Genomic DNA, 22,654 nt, shown 5'->3' on the forward strand with positions numbered 1-22,654 from the left:
AAAAACTTGAATTGTATTCACAACAGTGTTGAGTGATTTCACACACCCATTCATACACTATGCACTGGGGGAGGAAACCAGAGTACCTGGAGGAAACCCCCACAGCACAGGGAGAACATGCAAACTCCATACGCACCAGGGAGCAGTGGGAATCAAACCCCCAACCCTGGAGGTGCAAGGCGAACATGCTAACTACTAAGCCCCTGTGTGCTTGACTACCGGACCGATAAAATATAAACTTTTCTCACTAGGCTAGTTTGGTGTCGCTAGCTGAGAGGAGGCACAGCTAAGCTATCACTGTATGGGTTTAGCTGCTACAGCGCCATGTAGAGTACATTATCTTTCCTTCTGCTCCGCTCAGATCATGTTCACGTAAACTGGAACTCATCTAGACATTTACACGCCTTGTTTTCCTGCTCAGCATCAGAGGATGTTTCTGTTTCAGTTTCAACTCTTACTGCTTAAATAAAAATCAGCGTATATCCATCGAGATCCGTCAGCCAAGAAGACACGAGTATGTCTACATGTGTATTTTCCTGTAAACCCTGTCTGATTGGTCTCGCCTCTGTTCACTGAAGATATAAAATTACAACTCCACCGTCTTCTTTTACTGACGTTCAGTTACGTAGCAACGAACCGCTCCGAGTGGAGAATTATTCGTGGCTCAAGAAAAAATCTTCGAGCAAAACGTGATTTATTTTAAAAATGCATCTTACTTAATATTGTTTTCTTAACAATAATTTTATTGACATCAGTAACTGTAATCAAATTCCATACATTTAAAATGTAATGCGTTACATTACTGCGTTATCAGGAAAAGTAATTAGTTTACAGTAACGCGTTACACCCAAGAAAAAAATAAAACGTAAGACAAATTACATATAATTTTAGCGCCCCCATGAAATGGTTTGTCCCAAGTGATGAACGTGCCAAATAGACATATAAATACACAGACGCCTGATTGGCTGCTTCGGCCCGTTGGTTCGATACGTCAACGCGTCCGCCATATTGATCCGGGCAAGACTTCCCTATAAACAAACACAAGTGAACGGTTTTTCTGGATAAAAAGCACAATAACGTTTACAATTCTCAACCAATTTCAATGGTTTATGATCTGCGTGGAATACAAAATACTTCTGTCTCCAGTTACTTAGAATCTCTATAGTTAGACTTGGAAAATTATTAATTCTTATAAAATATCGTGAATCTTTAAGTACTAATAATTGACCATCATTGAGAAAATGAAGCAAAATTGGCAAATACAAATGAAATAGTGAGGCACTGGCAGTCAGTCTGCTTTCTATATATGTATAGCAATAAAAGCATACAGATACACTCCAAAACAGACAATTACAAAGATAATCCAGTTTATGGATCCGGTAAAACATTTACAGTTACAGTATTAAAACATTTATGTGCTGCTGCTGATGATGATAATAATAATAATAATAATAATAATAATAATAACAATAATAATAATATAAACATATTAATAATAATAGGCGAGTTGCTGTATCGTAAGTTGCCTGGACCAATATGGCGGCGACGTTGATGCACGTTCCAGCGACCTATGTTCAATTCAATTCAGTTTTATCTGTATAGCGCTTTTAACAATGGACATTGTCCCAAAGCAGCTTTACAGAAATATATAAATTCAGGATAGATTTTAAATGTATAAATTTATCCCTAATGAGCGAGCCAGAGGCGACAGGGGTGATGAAAAACTGCTTGAGACGATATGAGGAAGAAACCTTGAGAGGAACCAGACTCAAAAGGGAACAGGTCCTCATCTGGGTGACACCGGATAGTGCGATTAAAAATAAATAAATCCCTTCTATAAATGTCCTAATATTACATGGTCAAATAATGCAATTGTGTAACCAGGAAAATTCATTACAGTTTTTACATGAAGTCTGTTTTGTTGAACTTCTCCACTGTTCACTGATGGAGACTTGAGTGCAGAACTGTTTACGGTAATTGCAGTCCTAAAGCTATAATAGCAGGAAAGTAAATACTTTTCATATTGAAGTTCTAGGAGTTGCAAAAGGAGACATTCACACCCCCTACTGTTGGGATTAAAACTGTTTCACCCCTCAGCTGAATGCACAAATTATTAACATCAACATGACCATTTAAACAGAAAACGTCTAGTTTCGAAATGTAAATATATGCACAATAAATAAACATTTATATAATTCTACACTAACACTAATCGACTAATACTGCCCAAAATGTTTCATTTTGGATTGCCTTCCTTATAAATTTTCTAAACATTCACAGAATTATCACATGTGTAATTCCAAGATCTCAACTCATCACACACTGCACACACACAGTTTATAACGCATTTTAAACATTGCAAGACATGCAGGGGTTAACTAATAGTGTATTTAATGTAGATACTATACTCTTACAATAAACAAACATAGTGCTGACCCTTGGGAAGCCACCTGATTATGTAAGAAGTTCTATATACTCACTTAATATACTCTTGGACTGTTTTCTGACTATGGGCAGCATGTATTTTCTTCTGTCCTATGTCACTGTTTTTTTGTTTGTTTGTTTTTGGTTTTTTAATGCTGTAATCAATCCATCTGAAAAAAAATCTGCAAACAGTGCAAATTCAGAAATAAAGAAAAGCACAATGAAATGCAGATAGAGTTATTAAAATACAGTTTTTGAACCAATATGGTACCTTTTCTCTGAGTAGTATCAAAATGTTATTGTGATAAGGTAATGATTTTTCCATTAAAAATGACAAAACACAGGTGTAAGATAATCATTTATAGTGTATTTAGAAAAAATAACAGAGATCATAAAAAACTGCAAGGATTTTTCACCATCAAATAATAATAATAATAATAATAATAAGTATAAGTATAAGTATAAGAATAATAAAACGACCTCTACACTATTTAATATCACTAGACAATATTATTTCATCTTGTATAAACGTTTATGCTATTATAATATATGTTGAGTCAAATATTATTGCCAATTCATCCCCTTGCACTTCTAAATATCCATTACATAAAATATATATTAGAGACAATCACATAATAAGCACACATTCTTTGCTGATATTCTTGTATCAACCACTAGGGGGCAATAAATCCATTAGAGCCATTGCTGTGCATTAATCCTAATTGAAAGTTTTTACTGTAAGAGTGAGTAAGAGCATTTGATTTGTAAGATGTAATTTATTATTATTATTATTATTATTATTATTATTATTATTATTTCTAAGGCACTCATTTATCTTGCCATACTTCATTGATTTAATTTGTGGAAAACACATTGACAGCAAAACCTCAAAGTACCAAAGTTGCACTGAGTTACAAAAAAACAACCAGAAAACAGAAAAGAAACCAACAGACAAAGAGCACATAGAACATCATAATCTTAATGCGGTATACTGAGACTCTGATATAGAAAAATTTGCTTGTGTAAAAACGTGTGTAAACTTGCTAACACCTAAAAAATGTGCACACTGATTTTTTTTAACAGGAGTCAGTGGAGGATTATGTCTAACATGAGCAGAATACCACCTCTGTTTGCCTTAATGAATATGCTATTTGAGTGCTAACTAAAAAGGTCAAATACAGAGTGGTGCAAACTACAAATGGATTAATTCAGCATTGTCAGTGTGATTTAATAAGCCTGAGAATTACTCCAATAACAGTGACTGCATGTGCAAATGAATACAACCAAAGGCCAGATATTAAAATTGCTAAATTTGAGTAAAATTGAATAAGCCCATTCTATTATATTATTATTTTAATAATTATTCCTCAAGGTTTTGTCTCAATATCCTCAAAATACTGAGAAATATATGTTATGTAAAGTTGCTTTTGTAGTTTTCATTATGTTTGTATTATTAATGAGAGCTTTCAAATGTAACTATTTGCATTTTTGATTAAAAGAGTCTTATCACCTTTAATTTGTGTTTCTGTTTGAGACATAATTACATGTGTGCTGTGTACGAGATCTGAACTTGTTAGTGCTATTGAGAAACCACTAAAGTCTCATTTACATGTTGTTTCTTGTCCCTACTTTGCATGCAATGTTATATACAGACACTATATATACACACACAGCATAGAATTTGCTCTAAGCATTTTAAGCATAGAATTTGAAAACAATTGCTGATTCAAAAGAAATAGAAAAAAAGGAAGTCTTAAAGCCTACACATGAGCTGTATATCTAAAAATATAGTTTGCACATTTTTATAAAATACCAATGTTTACGTTTAAATACAAGAAATAAAAACTAAACAAAGATAAATGTTGTAAATGATTAATAAGAAACATTTCTGAAGTGATAGTAGCTGCTGAAATCTTCATGACTAGTCAAGAATAATTCAAAACAAAAGTATATGTAAGAGTCAGGCATATTAAGAACTTGGGTGTTAAGTAATTTTGCATTAACCAACCAAATGATTAATGTGCTTTAAAAGGTTTTGCTCTTCTGCTATGCAGACGTTGACTCTTTCTCATCTACAAACTGAGTGAGAATTTCATCGATGGCTTTGTAGTCATAATTCACCTGCTGTAGGTCCAGCGCAGGGACTAAGGTGACCAGGAGACGTTCTCTTGATCTGGGGCTAAAAGAAAGAATTTGAGTTGTTGTGAAACAGGAAAACTCTATTTAAGTTCTTGTGAAAGAGAGAAACTCTATTTGAGTTCTTCTGAAAGAGGGGAAATGTATTTGAGTTCTTGTGAAAGAGGGAAACTCTATTTGAGTTCTTGTGTTATAGACCAAGACTATGGCTTCTGTCTCAAATGCCAGATAATCTACAGTTTTATATCATTTTGAACTGCGCAAACTGTCTCGTCGTACAGAAATATAATACAGATTGTATTATAATTGGACTGTTTTGCATAGTGCTAGAATTTCTAGATATCTTACCTGCAAACAGTAATTGTGGGTTACTGGTTTCTTGTCCTATTTTTGGTCTGTCCTGTGTCTCATGCTGCTGTGTACCAAAGTCTGTTCTTCTTCCTGAGTTGGAGGCTCCCGATGAAGTTGCAGCACTTTTTTCATGATAGGAAATAGGAAATAGGACCCCTTGATCTTCTACACGTACAATCACCTTTTCAGTTTCTCTCTTTATCCTCTCTAAACCTTTCTCCAGGCTCTCACAGCGGGTCAATAAACTGCACTTCTCATTTTTTAGATTCTCCACCTGAGTGTGAGGGAAGGACAAGATCAGAATTTCAGTAATAGGACATGAAACAAACTCACACCTCATCTGGTAATGCATTTTATTTTGACTTACTTAGGTTATATGCATTTAGGTTTAGGTTGCATTTTCCCTTCTAACATTTACAACATTAGTATATCCATTAGCTAGTCTTGTTCTTTTTCTTGGTCTCTCACCAGAGATTGGAGCTGCTTTATTTTCTGCATGGCCTGCAGGTACTTAATTTCAAAGGTGGGCTGTGTGATTTCATTGCTCTGCTGCTTCATCACTGTACTCTTGTCAATCACACCATTACCATCATCCTTCAGTACTTTTTCAACATCCTTCCTTTCTGCTTCATTAGCACCACTATCAGGGGGGAACATGGCAGGTGAACAAAAAGTCTCAGATGAGACTGTGGATGTTGGCAGACTATCTGGAATGTGACCAGAATTTATTCTTCTGGCTTTCTTTTTATCTGGATTCTCTTGATTTGAGTCCAGGGCTCTCTTCTGCCTGAATTGAAGGAGAAATTAAATCATTCAGGATACTCATAATGCCTCGCTATTGTGAAGGTGCATGAGAGGGAGTGACAGAGTACCTTGCAGGAGTAGAAGGGAGCTGAGTGTCAACTAAAGTGTTAACAGAAGGTCTGGAGCCTAAAGGATTAGAACACAAGTTACAATAAAATTGTAAACAATAAATACAGACGGATACACATGTAGATAAAATAGGTCTTTACCTGCCCCTGTGTGAGAAGAGGAAATAAGGGCAGAGCTGGGTTTCTTTTGGTAGGATGACTTGGGACTAGACGGCCTCTGCTGAGCGGAAAAACATGCAGATGAAGGATATGGAATTATCGAAAACTGTGAATATTTGATTAATCAAGCAATTCTCACACTGTAATTCATAGATTCTGTAATTATGAATCCATAAAGATCCTTAACACATTATCTCTATACACAGTGATGCTTATTATGCATATTTTCCTTTTAACTGTGCATATTTCTATCACCACGTTCACTAAAATCATACCACATTGTAGATCCACCATGACCGTTCTATATAATGTTTAAGTGAATTTATTTCAAAGCCTAGCTAATATAGGGATAATGCACAACCTCAGAAAATCTTTATGCTTGGCAGCACAATGTCACAGCTCTAGCTCCAGGCTAGATCCTGAGTTCAGGGAGGAGTTTCTGTGCATGTTCTCCATGTTTGTGTGAATGTGTGGGTGCATGATGCCCTGCTATGAACTGAGGGAAGTGCTGCAGTAGTAGTAGTATTTTCAAATGAAATTAATGCTGCTATATAACAGCTGACACACAAGGCCCTGAACTTTCCTCAACAGCAGAGCATCCTCCTTGTTCATAGCTTCAGTCCTCTACAATCAATAAATAACTAGAGCTGACTAATTAAAAGAAAAGATAGAGGTTCATCTTTCTAAAGCAATACACAACACCTCACCTAATTAGTTCTAAATCTAGGCAAAGACATACACTTTAGTCATTTTGCACCCATGGAAATAGTCTGTCTTTGATACTAGGCTAGCTTTTCAAAAAAACGTCTCAGTTACGCATGTAACCCTGTTCCCTGAGAAGTGAACGAGACACTACGTTTAGCATAACACTATGAGATCAGCCTCACACGCGACAGGCATCTGAAGCTTGTGTAAAATCATGCCGTGTTCAGGTGACGTGACAATTAAGTGTGTTGCGTGATACATATATGTATGTTTATGTATGTGTATATATATATATATATATATATATATATATATATATATATATATATATGGCACCAGTGAACCGCGCCATCAGCCTCAATTATCTGAAGCAAAGACTCAATTCACAGGCATGCCCTGGTATGACAAAGCTACACAATGCCTCGTTCCCTTCTCAGGGAACAGTGTTACATGCGTAACCCAGACGTTACCTTTCAAAGGGAACTCCACATTGTGTTTAGCATAACATTATGGGAACGAGAATACCCACTCCGTCATACCGAGGGTACGGCCTGTTCAAAAAGACTCAAGCCCCAGGGTCATGGAAAGACACTCGTGCCCGGGGTGGAATGAATATCCAGGCTGTAATATTGAATGAATGTGTGTGGCGTAGACCACCCTGCAGCAGAACACATGACCTGTAAGGATACTCTGTTGGACAAAGCCCTCGAGGAGGCGACTGCCCTAGTGGAATGAGCCCTTATGCACAGAGGCATATCGAGACTGTGTACCTCATAAGCGATAGAGATTGCTTCCACTGTCCAATTAGAGATGTGCTGCTTTGACAGAGCATCAACACTACTGTCACCGCCAAAGCAGACCAGCAGTACAGAGAGCCCTTACTGGACACAGCAGGTGCATTCTCTCTTGTTCTGGTGTGAGGAACGGAGGAGGGCAGAAAGCCTGCAACACTACTGGCTGGGCAGCAGATGTAGGCACTTAAGGAATATAATCCAGCCTAGGATACAGGAAGGCCTTGACTATTCAAGAGGTAAAGTCAAGGCAGTAAAGGGCAACAGAGATAGCTTGTAGATCTCCTACTCGCTTGAGAGATGTTAGGGCCAGCAGAAAAGCTACCTTTAAAGTCAGAAGCTTCTCAGAGGCTGACTCTAAGGGCTCAAATGGGACCCCTGACAGACCTTCCAGGCCCACAGGAAGGTCCCAGGAAGGTATGTGCGGCCTGCAGATAGGCCTCAGCTGCCTGATACCACGCATGAACCTCAAAGTTAGAGGATGTTGCCCCAAAGAGGTTCCATCAACAAGGGCATGGCTGGCTGAAATGTTGGTCACATAAACCCTGATTGTAGAAGGAGCCCACCCAGCTGAGAAACGTCCTTATAAGAACTTCAGGATTGTACCTATTGCGCAGTTCACTGGGTCTAGCTGATGTTCCTCACACCACAAGTCAAAAAGCCGCAAGTAACCCACTTGAGTGCATACAATTTCCTCGTGGATGGTGCTCTAGTGTTCAACATGATCTCTACAACCTCAGTTGTGAGACCAGAATTTATGAGTTGGTGCCCCTCAGGGGCCAGACCCACAGTTTACATAGTTATAAATGATAAATCAGCCCTCCGGCTTGAGACAGTAGACCCCTGCAGATGGGAATCTCCCAGGGAGTGACATCTAGCATGGACATTATCTCTGAGAACCATATTCGAGCTGGCCAATAAGGTGCTACTAGCAGCAGACGTAGATGGTTTTGGCGAACTCTCGCTAGAACTTGTGGGAGCAAAGCGATCGGGGAAAAAGCATTTAGATGCGACCTCGGCCACACGTGCACCATGGTGTCCAGCCCAAATGGTGCAGGAGGAGTGAGGGTGAACCACAGCAGGCAGTGTTGTCACCTCAGAGGCGAACACATCCACTTCTGCTTGGCTGAACCTCCGTGATATGGACTCCACCACTTCTGGGTGGAGCCTCCAACCCCCAGGCCTCAGCCCCTGCCTTGACAGGATGTCTGCCCCCACATTCCAGTTGCCCAGAATGTACATTGCACTCACTGACAAGAACCTTCCCTCTGCCCACAGAAGAATTAGTTATGCCTGCCTGAACAGGGGGTGTGAACGTAACCCTCCCTGGTAGTTGATATTTAAGACTCCCAATTCCATCCCCACTGTTGAGCTCACTCCACAGGTCTGCTTGGTAGGCCTGCAACACTGCCATTGTACGCAGTGAACCACAAGTAAAACCCGCTGCCACATAGGCTTTGCCCACCAATGCTGAGGTGGCCTTACATGGCTTGGAAGGCAGAGCCGATCCCCCTAAATTACCTGCTGTCAATGGAGAGAGATGGTTCGCAAGCACCTCCTCCACCTTCGGCATAGCTAAGTAGCTGTGCTGTTCACTCCCCACGATGGCAGAATAATCAGACACCGTGGGGTTATAAACACGGCTAGTGCATGGGTTTCCCCAGAAGCGTGATATTTCATCATGCACTTCTGGAAAAAAGGGGAGTTTTCTTTGGTGTGAGGGAGATTTATTTTCACTGGGGAGGAAGCACTAATCCAGCCTGCTATGAGCCACTTCCTCTTCCCTGGCCCAGTCTAGATTTAGTTTTTCAAGTGCCCTAGTAATCACCTCAAGCAGCTCTTTAAATGCTTGAGAGCTGCTCTCTGTTTTTGGTGCAATGGCTCCTCCTACTGGCTCTTTGGTGTCAGAGATGGTGTTTTGGCTTTCCATAGAGGAAAGAGGAGTCGCGCTGCGAGCTCCAAAGTCCGGCAGAGACCCAGACTTGGAAGACAGAGCAAGAGATAGAGCAGCATTCCTCTATGGCCCTCTTCCAGATCCATACAAGATCTCCAGGACCTGAGCCGGCTGGCTGCCTTGGTAGCGGCTCACCCAGATCGGCGAGGCTCTGAAACCCATCTGACTCTGGCCGAGAAGAGGGCAAGTCACGAGTGGAGCTGCCTAATTGTAAAGCGTTCACAATGCCTTACTTGTGGCATGCTTGGCATGCTCCACCTCTAAACACTTCACACAGAAAGTATAACCCCGATGAAACGGGAGCAAGGTGTATCACACTTCATGAATTCTCTCATGCTCATTCTTTTTTCATCTCTTATTCTAAAGGGACAGAAATTGAGATTTTTCTTTATCTTTTTTTTAAAGAAAAAGAGGTAATGAAATGTCTTTTTCAGAGCGTTACACAAACGACTGACATGCAGTTGACAATAATAAGGCTGACGGCATGGTTCACAGGTGCCATATATATATCATGCGGCGTGCTTCATTGCAACATCACCTCATCATGGCAGGTTACATAAGCTTCAGATACCAGACACGCGCGAGGGCGTTTCCCATGGCATTCAGCTAAAGTAATGTGGAGTTAACTTTAAAAGGGAACTGTATTTTGTGTTTACTCAGGTTACCTTTGTTTTTATCTTAGATTTTGTTTCAATTTCTGAAACAATTTAGTGTGAGATATACACAAGCTGACTTAATAAAGAAAATAATTCCTGGGGCTCATCTTGTAAAATCAATGCACAACAACCCACACAATTATTCCTATCATTAGCAAAGACATAATTTGGTGGAGTTTAGGGATTAATTGTCTTCTCAGGTAATCATACCAATCTCATATATTTAAACAACCACAATGGTTAACCAAGAATACAGAAAAGGAGGTTGAGAACATTGTTCTGTTTCACATCCTTTTGCAAAGCTCTGGAATCACATACAACACAAAATAATCTTTTGGAAATAGTCTCTCTTTTTTTACTTCAGATGATTTATAGCAAAAAACTAGATAGCCTGTGTACTACCAAGTACATAGTCATCACTATCAAGTAGTGTTTTTTTCTCAATCCTTGTTAAAACAGTATGTCATCACCTGCTTCATGTTCTCCTGCTGCAACTTCTGGTTTCGCTCACTGTTTCAAAACATATACACAAGATTACACATAAACTGCTGTAATTCCTTCAACATTCACCTGATTTGGATGTAAATATCCTCAAATTAAAGCTGGAAGTCTACTTTGGTAGAAATATTTATTGGAAATGAGAGGATTCATTTCTCACCGTTGTTTGTAGGTTTTCTGGTTTCTGGGTTGTTCATAATCATAAACCTCAGGCTCTTCTTCATCTGTACAACTCCTGTGAGAATCAAGCACATACATGAGCACATACATGAGCAAATAAACACACACACACACACACACACACACACACAAACACCCACACACACGCAAGAAGGTAAAGAGATACACAAACACACCTGAATTGAGGGTCAGAGTTCATGTGGCAGAACCACTTCTTAGGGAGCATTTTAGGATCAATGCCATCTGGAAGTTTTCGCCACTTCAGACAATTATCACACTGAATACAGCTTTGATCTGGCCTGTGAGTCCACAGAATCATGCGTTAATAGTTATGTAAATGTGCTCCCATGTTAATGAATGTGGCCTTTTACACAGGATGTGTCAGCGCACAAACAGTGTTGCTTCTGTTTTAATGGTCGCAACCCGGAAACCTGTAATATCTGATCTGTGCCCATAGCAGTTTAAGACTTTAACAAAGTTATATTGAATATTATTAGAAATGTATTTTATATCTGACTACTGCTCCCACCTGTCTGACAGTATATTCAAAATGTGTCCAAATTACCATTAATATTTTCCAGCAACTTTGTGACTCAAATTATGGACACAACCAAAAAGAAAATACCTGAGGTTCATAGTTCTGGCCAGCAAACTAATACCTGGCCATGTGAGTGAGTGAGTAAGAGAGAGAGAGAGACTTTTAAACTTACACAGTATCCTCAGTGAAGTTAGCTTTAAGCTCATATACATATACCTGTTGCTTCCAATATTCCTCGAGCTTATTACCTACATTCTTTAAGGTTTTCCTGCACAGACACAAAATAGCATACTTTACTATGTCAATGATTTAAAAAAAATCTATCAATCTAAAATATCAGTGGTCTTAAGATAATTAAGATAATACTCATACTGTATACATTCTATATTCAAGCATTTGTATATAGATAATTAATTCCTGCACTCCTGAAAGTCATAGGTCATCTGGACATGTTACTCAAACACACCTGTAGTCTTCAGTATTATCAAAGTCCTGCTTGTTGTGAACTGGTGTGAGGTGGTTACACTCAATTACCCCGATAACTCCCACTGCTCTTCCGTCAGCCTGGTAATAGAACATAACAACCACTCTAAATATCATGAATAAAAGACAATTTTGTTTTGTTTACTTCATAAAATTACCCCTGAACTGAATCTGATTATGTATTTTCTTGCATGATGAAAGGCCCTGATATACAGTAAGTAGTCTTGCATATTGGTCTACATGTGCTCAAGCACAATTAGCTATAATCTGTAATTACCCATAATAGGTTTTCATCTTGTGCAAGTATGTGCAGTGGCCCAACCTCTGATTAGTCAGCTGAGCAGAATTTTCTATATATCTGCATAAATATAACCTAAAACATCATCAGATTTGTTTGTGTATCATGGCATAAAGCAGATTTCTGAGGCCCTCAGAGAAAGAGTTGTTGATTCTCATCAGGCTGGACAAGTTTACAAAACCATTTCTAAAAAGTTTGGACTCCACCAATCCACTTTCAGACAGATTGTGTACAAATGGGGGAAATTGAAGACCACTGTTACCCTCCATTGTTAGGAGTGGAGACCAACAAAGATCACTCAAAGGCAAGTCATGTAATAGACCATGAGGTCACAATGGAACCCATGGTGACCTTTAAGTAACTAAAGGCCTCTCTCACATTGGCTAATGTTAATGTTCATGAGTCCACCATCCGGAGAACACTGAACAACAATAATGTACAAGGCAGGGTTGCAAGGAGAAAGCCACTTCCCTTGAAAAAGAATATTGCTGCCCCTCTTCAGTTTACTAAAGATCATGTGGACAAGCCAGAAGGCTACAGGAAAAATGTTTTGTGGATAGATAAGACAAATATAGAACATTTTTGTTAAAATGAGACGAGCTATGTTTCGAGAAAGGAAAACACCGCATTAGAGCATAAGAACCTTATCCCATCTTTGAAACATGGTGGTGGTAGTATCATGGTTTGGGCCTGTTTTGCTTCATCTGGACCTGAACGGTTTTCCATCATTGATGGAACAATGAATTCTGAATTATACCAGCAAAATATACACGGAAACTCTTGGGAGAAAGTGGGTCATGCAGCAAGTCAAGTCAATGCCCTAAGCACACAAGTCATTCTACCGAAGAGCATTTAAAGAAGAATAAAGTTAATGTTTTGGAATGGCCAAGTCAAAGTCCTAACCTTAATCCAATAGAAATGTTGTGGAAGAACCTGAAGCAAACAGTTCATGTGAGGAAACCCACCAACATCTCAGAGCTGAAGCTGTGAACCAGTCTCATGGCTACATGGAAGGAGCAATGTCCAACAACTTTAGCTTGCAAACTTAGAGGACTTTCATTAAACAATTCAGTCCTGTCAGATCAAGAATAGGGCAGAAGCCACCACCCATATTCTAAACAGGGTTCTAAACCCCTTATTCTAAAAGGGTCTACTTTTTTTATTCTTCAAAATTTTGGACACCCTACAAAGTCAGTATTTAGTAATACCCCCCTTGGCAGACATTGATTGCCCGTTTAAGATCTTTTCACAGATCTTCAATAATGGTTAATTCAGTGCTTTATGAAGGCCATTCCAAAAGCTTCAGTTTGCATTTCTTAAAGTAGTTCATGGTGAATTTCGAGGTATGTTTTGGATCAGTTATGTTGTGGAAGTCAATCTCTTTTCAGCTTCAGATTTCAGTCTGGGTCACATTTGTTTCCAGAATTTTCTTATATTTACTGGAATGAATTTACTGGAATTTTCTGTGCAACTGGCTGCCACACAACTCTAAAACATAATAAACACATATCAACAGTTGGCAAAGCGTTCTTTTCATTAAATGCTAATCCTTTTTTCTCCAAACATACCTTTTACTGATTGTGGTCAAAGAACTACATTTTTACTTCATCAATCTACAGCACATGTTTACAGAATGCCTCTGGCTTATCTATATAGATGTGGTTTTGCATACTTCAGACATTGACTTCTGCAATTAAGTCGTATGTACGGTTTTCTTCTGATGACTCTTTCATGCAGGTCCCTGCTGTCATTTGGGAGTTTTACTTGTTTAGTGTTAGTACTATGTTTAAAGAGTCAGCACATTTGTTATGTTCTGGATTTGTTATTTCTAATGAAAATTCTTGGCTTGCCAAATGAGTCAATTAATGTCTAATGAGTTATTAGATTCTGAGATTGTTTTGAAGGGTGTCCACTTTAGCACACAAACAATTACAATTTTTTTCGCTAATTTTGAAGTTCATCAAATATAAAGTAAATACTGCAGGGGAAATAAGTATTGAACGCATCAAAAAAAAAAAATCTGTAAATATATTTCCAATGAGATTATTCACATGAAATTTTCACCAGACTTTGGTATTAACTCACGAAATCCACACATATAAAGAAATCTAAACATTACAGTCCATAAATGAAGTTATATGCAATAAAGTGAAATGACACAGGGAAAAAAGTATTGAACACGTTAACTGAAATTTATTTAATACTTAGTGGAGAAGCCTTTGTTTGTAATGACGGCTTCAAGACGCTTCCTGTATGAAGAAATTAATCGGCTGCAGTATTCAGGTGTGATTTTGACCCGTTCTTCTAAACATATTGTCTTTAAATCTTGTTCAGTTTGATTCGAGTCAGGTGATTGACTGGGCCATTTTAAAACCTTGTTTTTTTTTTCCTCTGAAACCAATTGAGAGTTTCCTTTGCTGTATGCTTTGGATCGTTGTCCTGTTGGAAGCTCCACCCACATCTCATCTTCAATTATATGAAGTCTGCCAGTACCATGTGATAAAAAACAGCCCCACACCATGATGCTTCCACCTCCAAACTTCACTGTTGTTATAGTGTTTTTTGAATGATTTGCAGTGCCATTTCTTCTCCAAACATGGCGTGTAGTATGACAGCCAAAAAGTTCAATGTTGCTCTCGTCTGACCAGACTACACTCTCCCAGTATATCAATAGGCTTGTCCTAATAAGTTGTAGCAAACTTTAAACAAGCTTCGACATGCCTTTTCTTTAGTAATGGAGTCTTGCGGGGTGAGCGTGTGCCGTGGAGTGCATTGCCTATTGTTTTCTCTGTGGTGATGGTACATGCTGCCTCCAAGTGTTTCTGGCGCTCTTTCCAAGTGGTCCTTGGCTCTTGGGCTACTCTTCTGTCTATTCATCTGTCTCCCTGGTCAGAAATCCTGCGAGGAGCTCCTGTGCTTGGCCGGTTGATGACGGAGTGATGTTGCATCCACTTGCAAATAATGGCCCTAATGTTGTTTACTGGAAGCCTCAATCAAACATCAATATGTGTCACAACAATAAGGTTGCGAAGGTCTTGGGAGAGCTCTTTGCTTTTACCCATCATGAGATGTGTCTTGTGTGACACCTTGATAACAAAAAGCCTTTTTATAGACCATCAATTTACTAACCCAGCTGATATTAATTTGCACAGATAGGTTCCTTGCCTTACCTTGCCTTGGAGACCTGGCATTTACTTGGCATTTTCAATACTTTTTTCCCGGGTCATTCCACTTTATTACACATATCTTTATTTATGGACTTTACATTTACATACATTTACATTTATTCATTTAGCACAGTGGTTTTCAAAGTGGGGCCTTGGGGGCCTTGGGGGCGCCCGGGGGGCCTCAACAATTTGGTGTGAAAAATAACTAAATGTTTGTTTTCTCTTTCTCACTCTCAGATACACAATCAAACACACACAATCAACCAATTCCTGATGTAATGTAATGTAAAGATGTAAGATGTAATTACTAATAAAAAAAAAGGGGGGGGGGGGTATATTCAGAAGTCTGCTGAGTGTTTTAAAGACATCTTGCAAAAGTGGGGCATCGGTCAAATGTTAATGCCATTTAGGGGGCCTTGCCCTGGAAAAGTTTGGGAACCCCTGATTTAGCAGATGTTTTTTATCCAAAGCGACTTACAAATGAGGAAATACAAGCAAAGCGATATATCAAGCAGAGAACAATACAAGTAGTGCTACCGTACAAGATTTATAATTAAGTTCTAGAGAAGCAAAGTGCGCAGAGTGGAGGTGTAAGTGCAATTTTTTATTATTATTATTTATTTAGTTTATTTTTTTCATGAGTTGGTTAGGTATTCACAGAAGAGGTGGGTCTTTAGCTGTTTTCTGAAGATGGTGAGAGATTCTGCGGTCCGGATTGAGGTTGGAAGTTCATTCCACCACGAGGAACAGTTAGTGTGAAGGTTCTGGAAAGGGATCTTGAGCCACGCTGAGTAGGCACTACTAAGCGTCGGTTGCTAATCGATCGCAGATTGCGTGAGGGAACGTAAGCCTTCAGGAGAGAGTTGAGGTAGGAGGGTGCTGTTCCAGACAAGGTCTTGTATGTAATGTTGTCTTTAATGTTGTGAATTCTTAATATTTATGGATTTCTTGAGTGAATACTGATGTCTGTTGAACATTTCATGTGAATAGCCTCATTTAAAATATATTTACTGAAAAAAATGTTGATGCATTCACTACTTATTTCCCCCACTGAATATGTGTTTATTTCTCTATTCTTGATTTGTTCTCTCTCTATTCTGTTCCTGTATGCAAATGATTTAAGAATATAAAATACATTAAGCATTAAATAAAATGTATAATCCTCACCTTGCGCTGACAGGCGACACGCTCATAGGCTTTGATGAGACGGTTGTTGTGGTACATCATCAATCCGTAGTGCTCTCTGCTCTTGGTGTTGTAGCCAAATCTGATTGTTATTGCCTTATTCTGAGACAAAGACTTAAGGATCAGGGCATTTAAAATATTTGAATAATTTAATAAGTAGCTCGTACTTGTGCATCATTGGGTATATTTTTACATTCTGGTGCTGTAATATTTGGCATAAGGATACAACAGAATCAGGTTTGTATGTGTCCGTCCAGATGTTTGCTAGACTCTTAGTGAGAAACTGAGTTTCCACCTTCTTCCCTTGAATGATAATCTGCATTCTTGGCTTCAGGTACAAGATACTGCAGTATGCCTGAATCAAGAAAAAAAAATTAACAAACAGACTTGATTAGTGTTTAAACTTACTCTTGACTCCTGAGTTAAACTGCACCTGGAGATTTGAGGAGGAGCTGCTGCAAAATCTCAATTCAGTTCAGATATTAACACATTCTCACTCACCTGCATATCAAATCACGCATTTTTTTTCTTTGAATAAAGGGCTTCCATTTAACCACCTTAACCCTTAGCCCAGACAAGTGAAGAATATGACAGATTGTTGTCACATGCAACGAGTGACCAGTATTTGACAGATGTTCCTGTAGCTTCTTTAATAATAGTATAGGACTCTTGGCAGCTTCCCTGATTACTTTTCATAAATTTTGGAGCACCATCCTGTTCTTGGTAAGGTCACTGTAGTGCCACATTTTCTCCACTTGGTCATAATGGCCTTCACATTGTTTCACCAAATTAATGGTCTGACACGATACATCTTGTTGTTTTTTTACTTCATAAAATTTTACTTCATGCAATTTTAACAGGGGTGTGTACCCTTTTTATACCCACTGTATACTTGACCGGTTTCCATAACTCCTTGTGAGTTTCTCTCCTTATGACATTTTGCCTTTTCTGTGTGATTTGAGTATTGTTTCTGACTTCTCCTTTCACTTTGACATTTATTGACCTGAATTGAAATGTTTGTCTGATGTTCAATCTTTCTGTTTGACCACAGTTTGCCTTATGATTTTAATTGCTAATAGCAACTTGCACTTAGATCCATGTGTACAACCAGGACACAAGTATTTTTTGCCTAATTAAGACATATCTATTTTAATGCTAGCAAGTCTGAAATCCTGCTTTCTGAAATGACCCCTCTTACCTTAGTGAACTCAGCCAGTGATCTCCAATAACTCAATATTCGTATTGTCATATATAATAGTCATATATAATATATGTAATATTTCCTGTTAAAATTCTCACCCGCAGTGAATATTCACTCTCAGGCACTGACACACCACCTGCTGCCTGCCGCTTGTTTGTCTCCCCGGTTCTCCCGTACACATCAACAGGGATCCGGATGTCGTGACGGTTCTTCATGAAATCAAATTCTAATTCTTCTGAAGGTGTTCTGTAGCAGAATAATTGGTGATGTATATCATTTCTGACAACCCACAATATTGCCCGTGGTCCTCAGCAAAATAAGGTAGGCTACGCTGTCTAAACATTTTTGCAGCACATTTCAAGTGACATGACACGTTTATATCATACTATAATAATGATATGATATGAAAACTATAATGTTATTGCATAATGTTAGCTGTATAACTATATTAGACTTCCTTACTACTTTAAAATGTTGTATTCCATCACATCCTTAGGAAGAAGTGAAGAAATCAAGCTCTCGGCATGTTCACCTGCGTAGGTTCCAGATGATGATGCGGGTTCCGCTTGAGTTGGTGCACAATCCGTCAATGACACTGAACTCAGACAGCAGTTCTTCCTTGGTGTTAAACAGAGAATGTGTCAGGATATCATGAAGACACTCTGCATGCTCCGGTGAAGCACTGAGTGAGCAGCGAGGTTAAGGACCAAACTACACAGAGGATCCTTTAAATTCTCAGAAAGCATCAATTTACCTTTATACTCCTATCCCACGGGCAGGCCCAGTATTTCCTGCACATTCCTCACCCTCATAACTACATATATTTCATATTAGTTTTACTATATACACTGAACAAGTCATCGCAGTTACTGCATAATATGCTATAATATAAAATGAAGAAAATGAAGAACAATGTAACAGTTTAAGTGGTTATGTGGTTGACTATACATTGTTTAATTTATTTTTTTTAATAATCTTATCTCTTGCAGTTATAAATGCATTATAAATTTTACATTTACATTCATTCATTTAGCAGACGCTTTTATCCGAAGCGACTTACAAATGAGAAAATACAAGCAAAGTGATATATCAAGCAGAGAACAATACAAGTAGTGCTACCATTCAAGATCCATTAATTGAGTTCCAGATGAAGCAAAGTGCGCAGAGTAGAGGTGTCAGTGCCAGAGTTATATATATATATATATATATATATATATATATATATATATATATATATATATATAATTTTATATTCAATTTTATATTCAATGCTTCTATCCACCATTCCTATTAAATATAGCCATCTATCTCTCTGGTTCTAAGTAAAGGATATCAGTCTGTCCGGTGTTGGTGAACATGACAGTAGGCACTAGGACATTCTGTGTTTTTATCTTCTTGAGGTAAGTCTGTGACAGGAGACCCACACACATGGTGTCGTCTTTCTTTGAGAACACGATGGCATCCTTCCCCAAGCGCATGGAGCCCGACTTAAAACCGTTACCATAAAGACCCACCGGAACATGGCCTTTTATTGTCTGCTTATCACTGAAGCCAAAACTGAGAGAGAGAGAGAGAGAGAGAGAGAGAGAGAGAGAGAGAGAGAGAGAGAGGGCTTTGTCAGTAAAAGGAGAAACTATACACTGTTTACACATCAACAAATTTGTAGTTAAAGTGAATTGCTAGATGATCTAATTCCCCTCTAAAGGATAACACAGGCTTCATGAACACACTCCTACCTGAGCATTTTGTGCATCTTGTCACAATCCATGCCATTTCCATTATCCATGAAGATGAGGCAGTCCTGGTCTTTGATCACTGATTTATCAATCCAGAGTTGTTCTGCACTGACATCTGGGTCATAAGCATTGTCTGTCAACAAAACAAAACAGGACAAATCTGATACTATCCAATGTTACTAAGGCACAGTTTGCCTTTCTGTTTACATGTTTTAGCTCTAAAAAGCATAAACCTAAGTTAACCTTGAACAAAAACAAAATAATTAATATTCATTTCATCTTCCATAACCTCTTTATTCTGTTCAGGGTAGTGGTAGATCCACAGCCTATCCTGGGAACACTGGTAACGAGGCCGGGATACACGCTGGAACAAATGCCAGTCTATTGCATGACCCCATTTTCAGTGTTTCATTGTTGGGGGTAAGTGACTGATGTTTACCCACAATACCAGTTAACTTTACACACACACACACACACACACACACACACACACACACATACACATATGTATGTGCACGCACAAGCATATGCACAAATTACTTCTTCTTGTATTCATATGCAAAAGTATTTTTATTTCCTTGTTTTCTGCATATTGTACATCCTCCCTAAGGGTTAATCTCTAGAACTGTCCTTGTCAAGCAGCTAGAACGTTGCCAGTAGAAGATTTCAACTCTTTATGAAAAAGGGTTCAGTAATCAGTTGGATGAAGGAAAGAAGAATAAAGAAGCAGTTTTGACTCACCGATCAGTTCTGCTATAGCACTGAAGGGCCAGGTGTGGCTAGTGGAGTTTGTGTGCAAGTACCGTGGACTGATCTTTAGGAGGAAACAAATATGATAATTAAGTACCATGACACATAAAGCTGCTATAAATGATGAATAAATGTTCCAATATTTGTTTAGTGCTCTAGATTTACAGATTTATAAAGGGCAATTAGTAGCATTTTTCATTTCTTTTACAAAGTCTCAAAATGTTTTGAGAAAAATATATAAGTTAACCTGCTTAAAAAATGACAAAATGATAGTGAAAGCATGTGGATTTTCTTCTTTTTTTCTTTGTTTTACATGAGAACTGATCAAAGGTGGAAGATGAGTGAATGATGAAGATTGAAATACTGTAGATCCTACATTAAACCTTTAACTATTGACCTTTCCTTTGGTTAATTATGCACTATAGTCTTTGATTTAATTTTTTTTCTCTCTTTCTCAGATAATATACAGTTTCTCATATGAAGTCTAGTACAACTCCACATAATCAATAATCAATTTATATAATTTTTAAATAATGAAAAATAATGAAATAATGAAGTTTTCCAGTCTGTTTTTTAAAGTACAGAAACTTAAAATGTGACCTATGACCTGTTACTCGTCGCACCATTCTGGTTTTACTCTATTCAAGTGCCACTTTTGACAATGTAGGTCATACTCTACTCAGCGAGTGCCTGGAGCAGTGTACTCAATTTAATTTTCCTGTCTCAACATAGGCAACCACTTTTCCTTAACCACCATGGTCACTTCTGAGGTTCCCACGTGTTTTTTTTTTTTTTCTTGTACATGCTCTCACTGGAACAAACTATACATAAACATGATATCATTACACTGTACATAAACATACAGCTGTATCTTTCTCTGACATCTCTGGTGGCCTCTACTTTCTAAAGATGCTCAGTGAGTAGTCAATGTTAAAAATTGTAATTTTAAAAGTATTTTTTTTCTAAATGAAAACAAAACAGGTCACATTGTTCAGTCTGCCCAAATGTACTTTTTAGGAAACTTGGGTTCTCATACACTTTGTCACATACCAAGCAAAAAACCTTATTTTTCTCCATTTTCTTCACAATTTGGTCACTTACCAAATCCCACCCATCAACCAGCTTCGTCCATCACACAACAGCTGCCAACCAATGGAAGGAGAAGGCTAACATCTGCTTCCTCTGAGACAATTGAAGTTATCTAGCCATATCTGTAAACTGCCTCTCATGCTGCATCACAGGACAACGTAACACACTTGGAGGAGAGTGTGTCTGTCCTCTTCTGCAAACATGAGCTCACAGATGCCCATGATTAGCTAGTATCACTGTGATTGACAGAGGAGAGAGAGGCTTCCAGCCACAGACGACTGTAGCATCCTCAGGATTCAAACTCATGAATTCTGATGAACAGGGCAAACACTTTTCTGTTGTCCCACTTGGGAGTCAACCTTAAGGTTTAACTAAGAACTAAAATTTGACAAGTAAATCAGTTTGTTAAAAGCAGCTTCGGCTCAAAACCCTTTCTTTTGTGAACTAGAAAAAAATATTCTGACATCTGCCATTTGTCATCTGTTGTACATCTACAACCAGTTCAAAATTCTGTAGCTCATTTATTTTCAGGTACAAAGAAGAAGAATCATATTATTCCAGTTTCAGTTTCCATTCATTATCTCTAGTTAATTGAATGATTGAGAAGATATTTTTTTTTGTTGGTTTTAAAAGCTTTAAATGGACCAGCGCACTCTTACATTGCAGATATGCTTTGCATACATACTGCATCTAGACTTTAAAAGCCCACCACATAGCTTCTGCTGATTGTTCCTGTCTGAACAACAATCACACTTCCCAAGTACAGTAATGATGAAATGAAAGTGAAAGTTATCCTATGCAAAACAAGGTTTAGAGAAAGGAAACTGTAACCTGACAGGTATGCTTCAGTTGTTCAATTCAAACCATTTTACTTAACAAAATTCACTTATTTATCATTAATTAACTCAATTATTTATCTTGATGTCATAGTGCTGAAGTTTTCACATCTCAAATTAAATGTGCAGGGGAATTAATGGAAAAATACACCTGTTTAATATGAAATTAAAATTACACCTGTTTTATATGAATTAATTTCAACATTTATTGCTACAGTACACAAAAAGATAGCTGGTTATAGTTTAACCTAATTAAATAAGGACTTACCGAGCTTAAAGGTATTCCTCTACTTGTTACTGTTTCCATCTTTATATGAATCTGCTGTCAACAGTTCCAAAGTGAGCTTCTGATGAAGGATCAGGAGACTCTTCAGCAGTTTTGAAATACAGGAAATAGGCATCAACTTTTTTACTGACTTTAATGAAACTCCACCCCTATGACTCACCACAAAGAGTGGATGCTAATTCTACAGTCAGTGATTGGTTAGAAATCTCATTGGGAATTAAGTCACCTTTCACGTTGCCTTTTATTATGATCACAACCAGACAGTTATATTGTTTCTGAGTTTAATAATAAGATTAATGTTTAGACTTTTTTTTGATGCTGAAGAAGCAAAAATCTAAGTAACCCTTAACCTTCAGACT

At 38.1% G+C, this 22,654-nt stretch overlaps 1 protein-coding gene across 1 annotated transcript; it reads right to left on the reverse strand.

Annotated features, from left to right (window-relative positions):
- Positions 1–5,349: 5,349 nt before the first annotated feature.
- Positions 5,350–22,370, reverse strand: LOC128608406 (MORC family CW-type zinc finger protein 3-like). Its single transcript, XM_053626066.1, has 18 exons — positions 22,278–22,370; positions 20,076–20,148; positions 19,335–19,467; positions 18,932–19,155; positions 18,131–18,284; positions 17,697–17,844; positions 16,624–16,752; positions 16,380–16,499; positions 11,731–11,828; positions 11,437–11,532; positions 10,903–11,025; positions 10,707–10,781; positions 10,519–10,558; positions 9,495–9,560; positions 9,330–9,419; positions 5,925–6,003; positions 5,784–5,841; positions 5,350–5,698 (listed from the first exon to the last, which is right to left on the reverse strand). The coding sequence occupies exons 1-18, from the start codon at positions 22,314–22,316 to the stop codon at positions 5,350–5,352; spliced, it is 2,094 nt and encodes a 697-aa protein (XP_053482041.1). The 5' UTR covers positions 22,317–22,370.
- Between the last annotated feature and the right edge of the window lie 284 nt (positions 22,371–22,654).

The sequence above is a fragment of the Ictalurus furcatus genome, chromosome 6, assembly GCF_023375685.1.
Source record: "Ictalurus furcatus strain D&B chromosome 6, Billie_1.0, whole genome shotgun sequence".
NCBI classification, from domain to species: domain Eukaryota; kingdom Metazoa; phylum Chordata; class Actinopteri; order Siluriformes; family Ictaluridae; genus Ictalurus; species Ictalurus furcatus.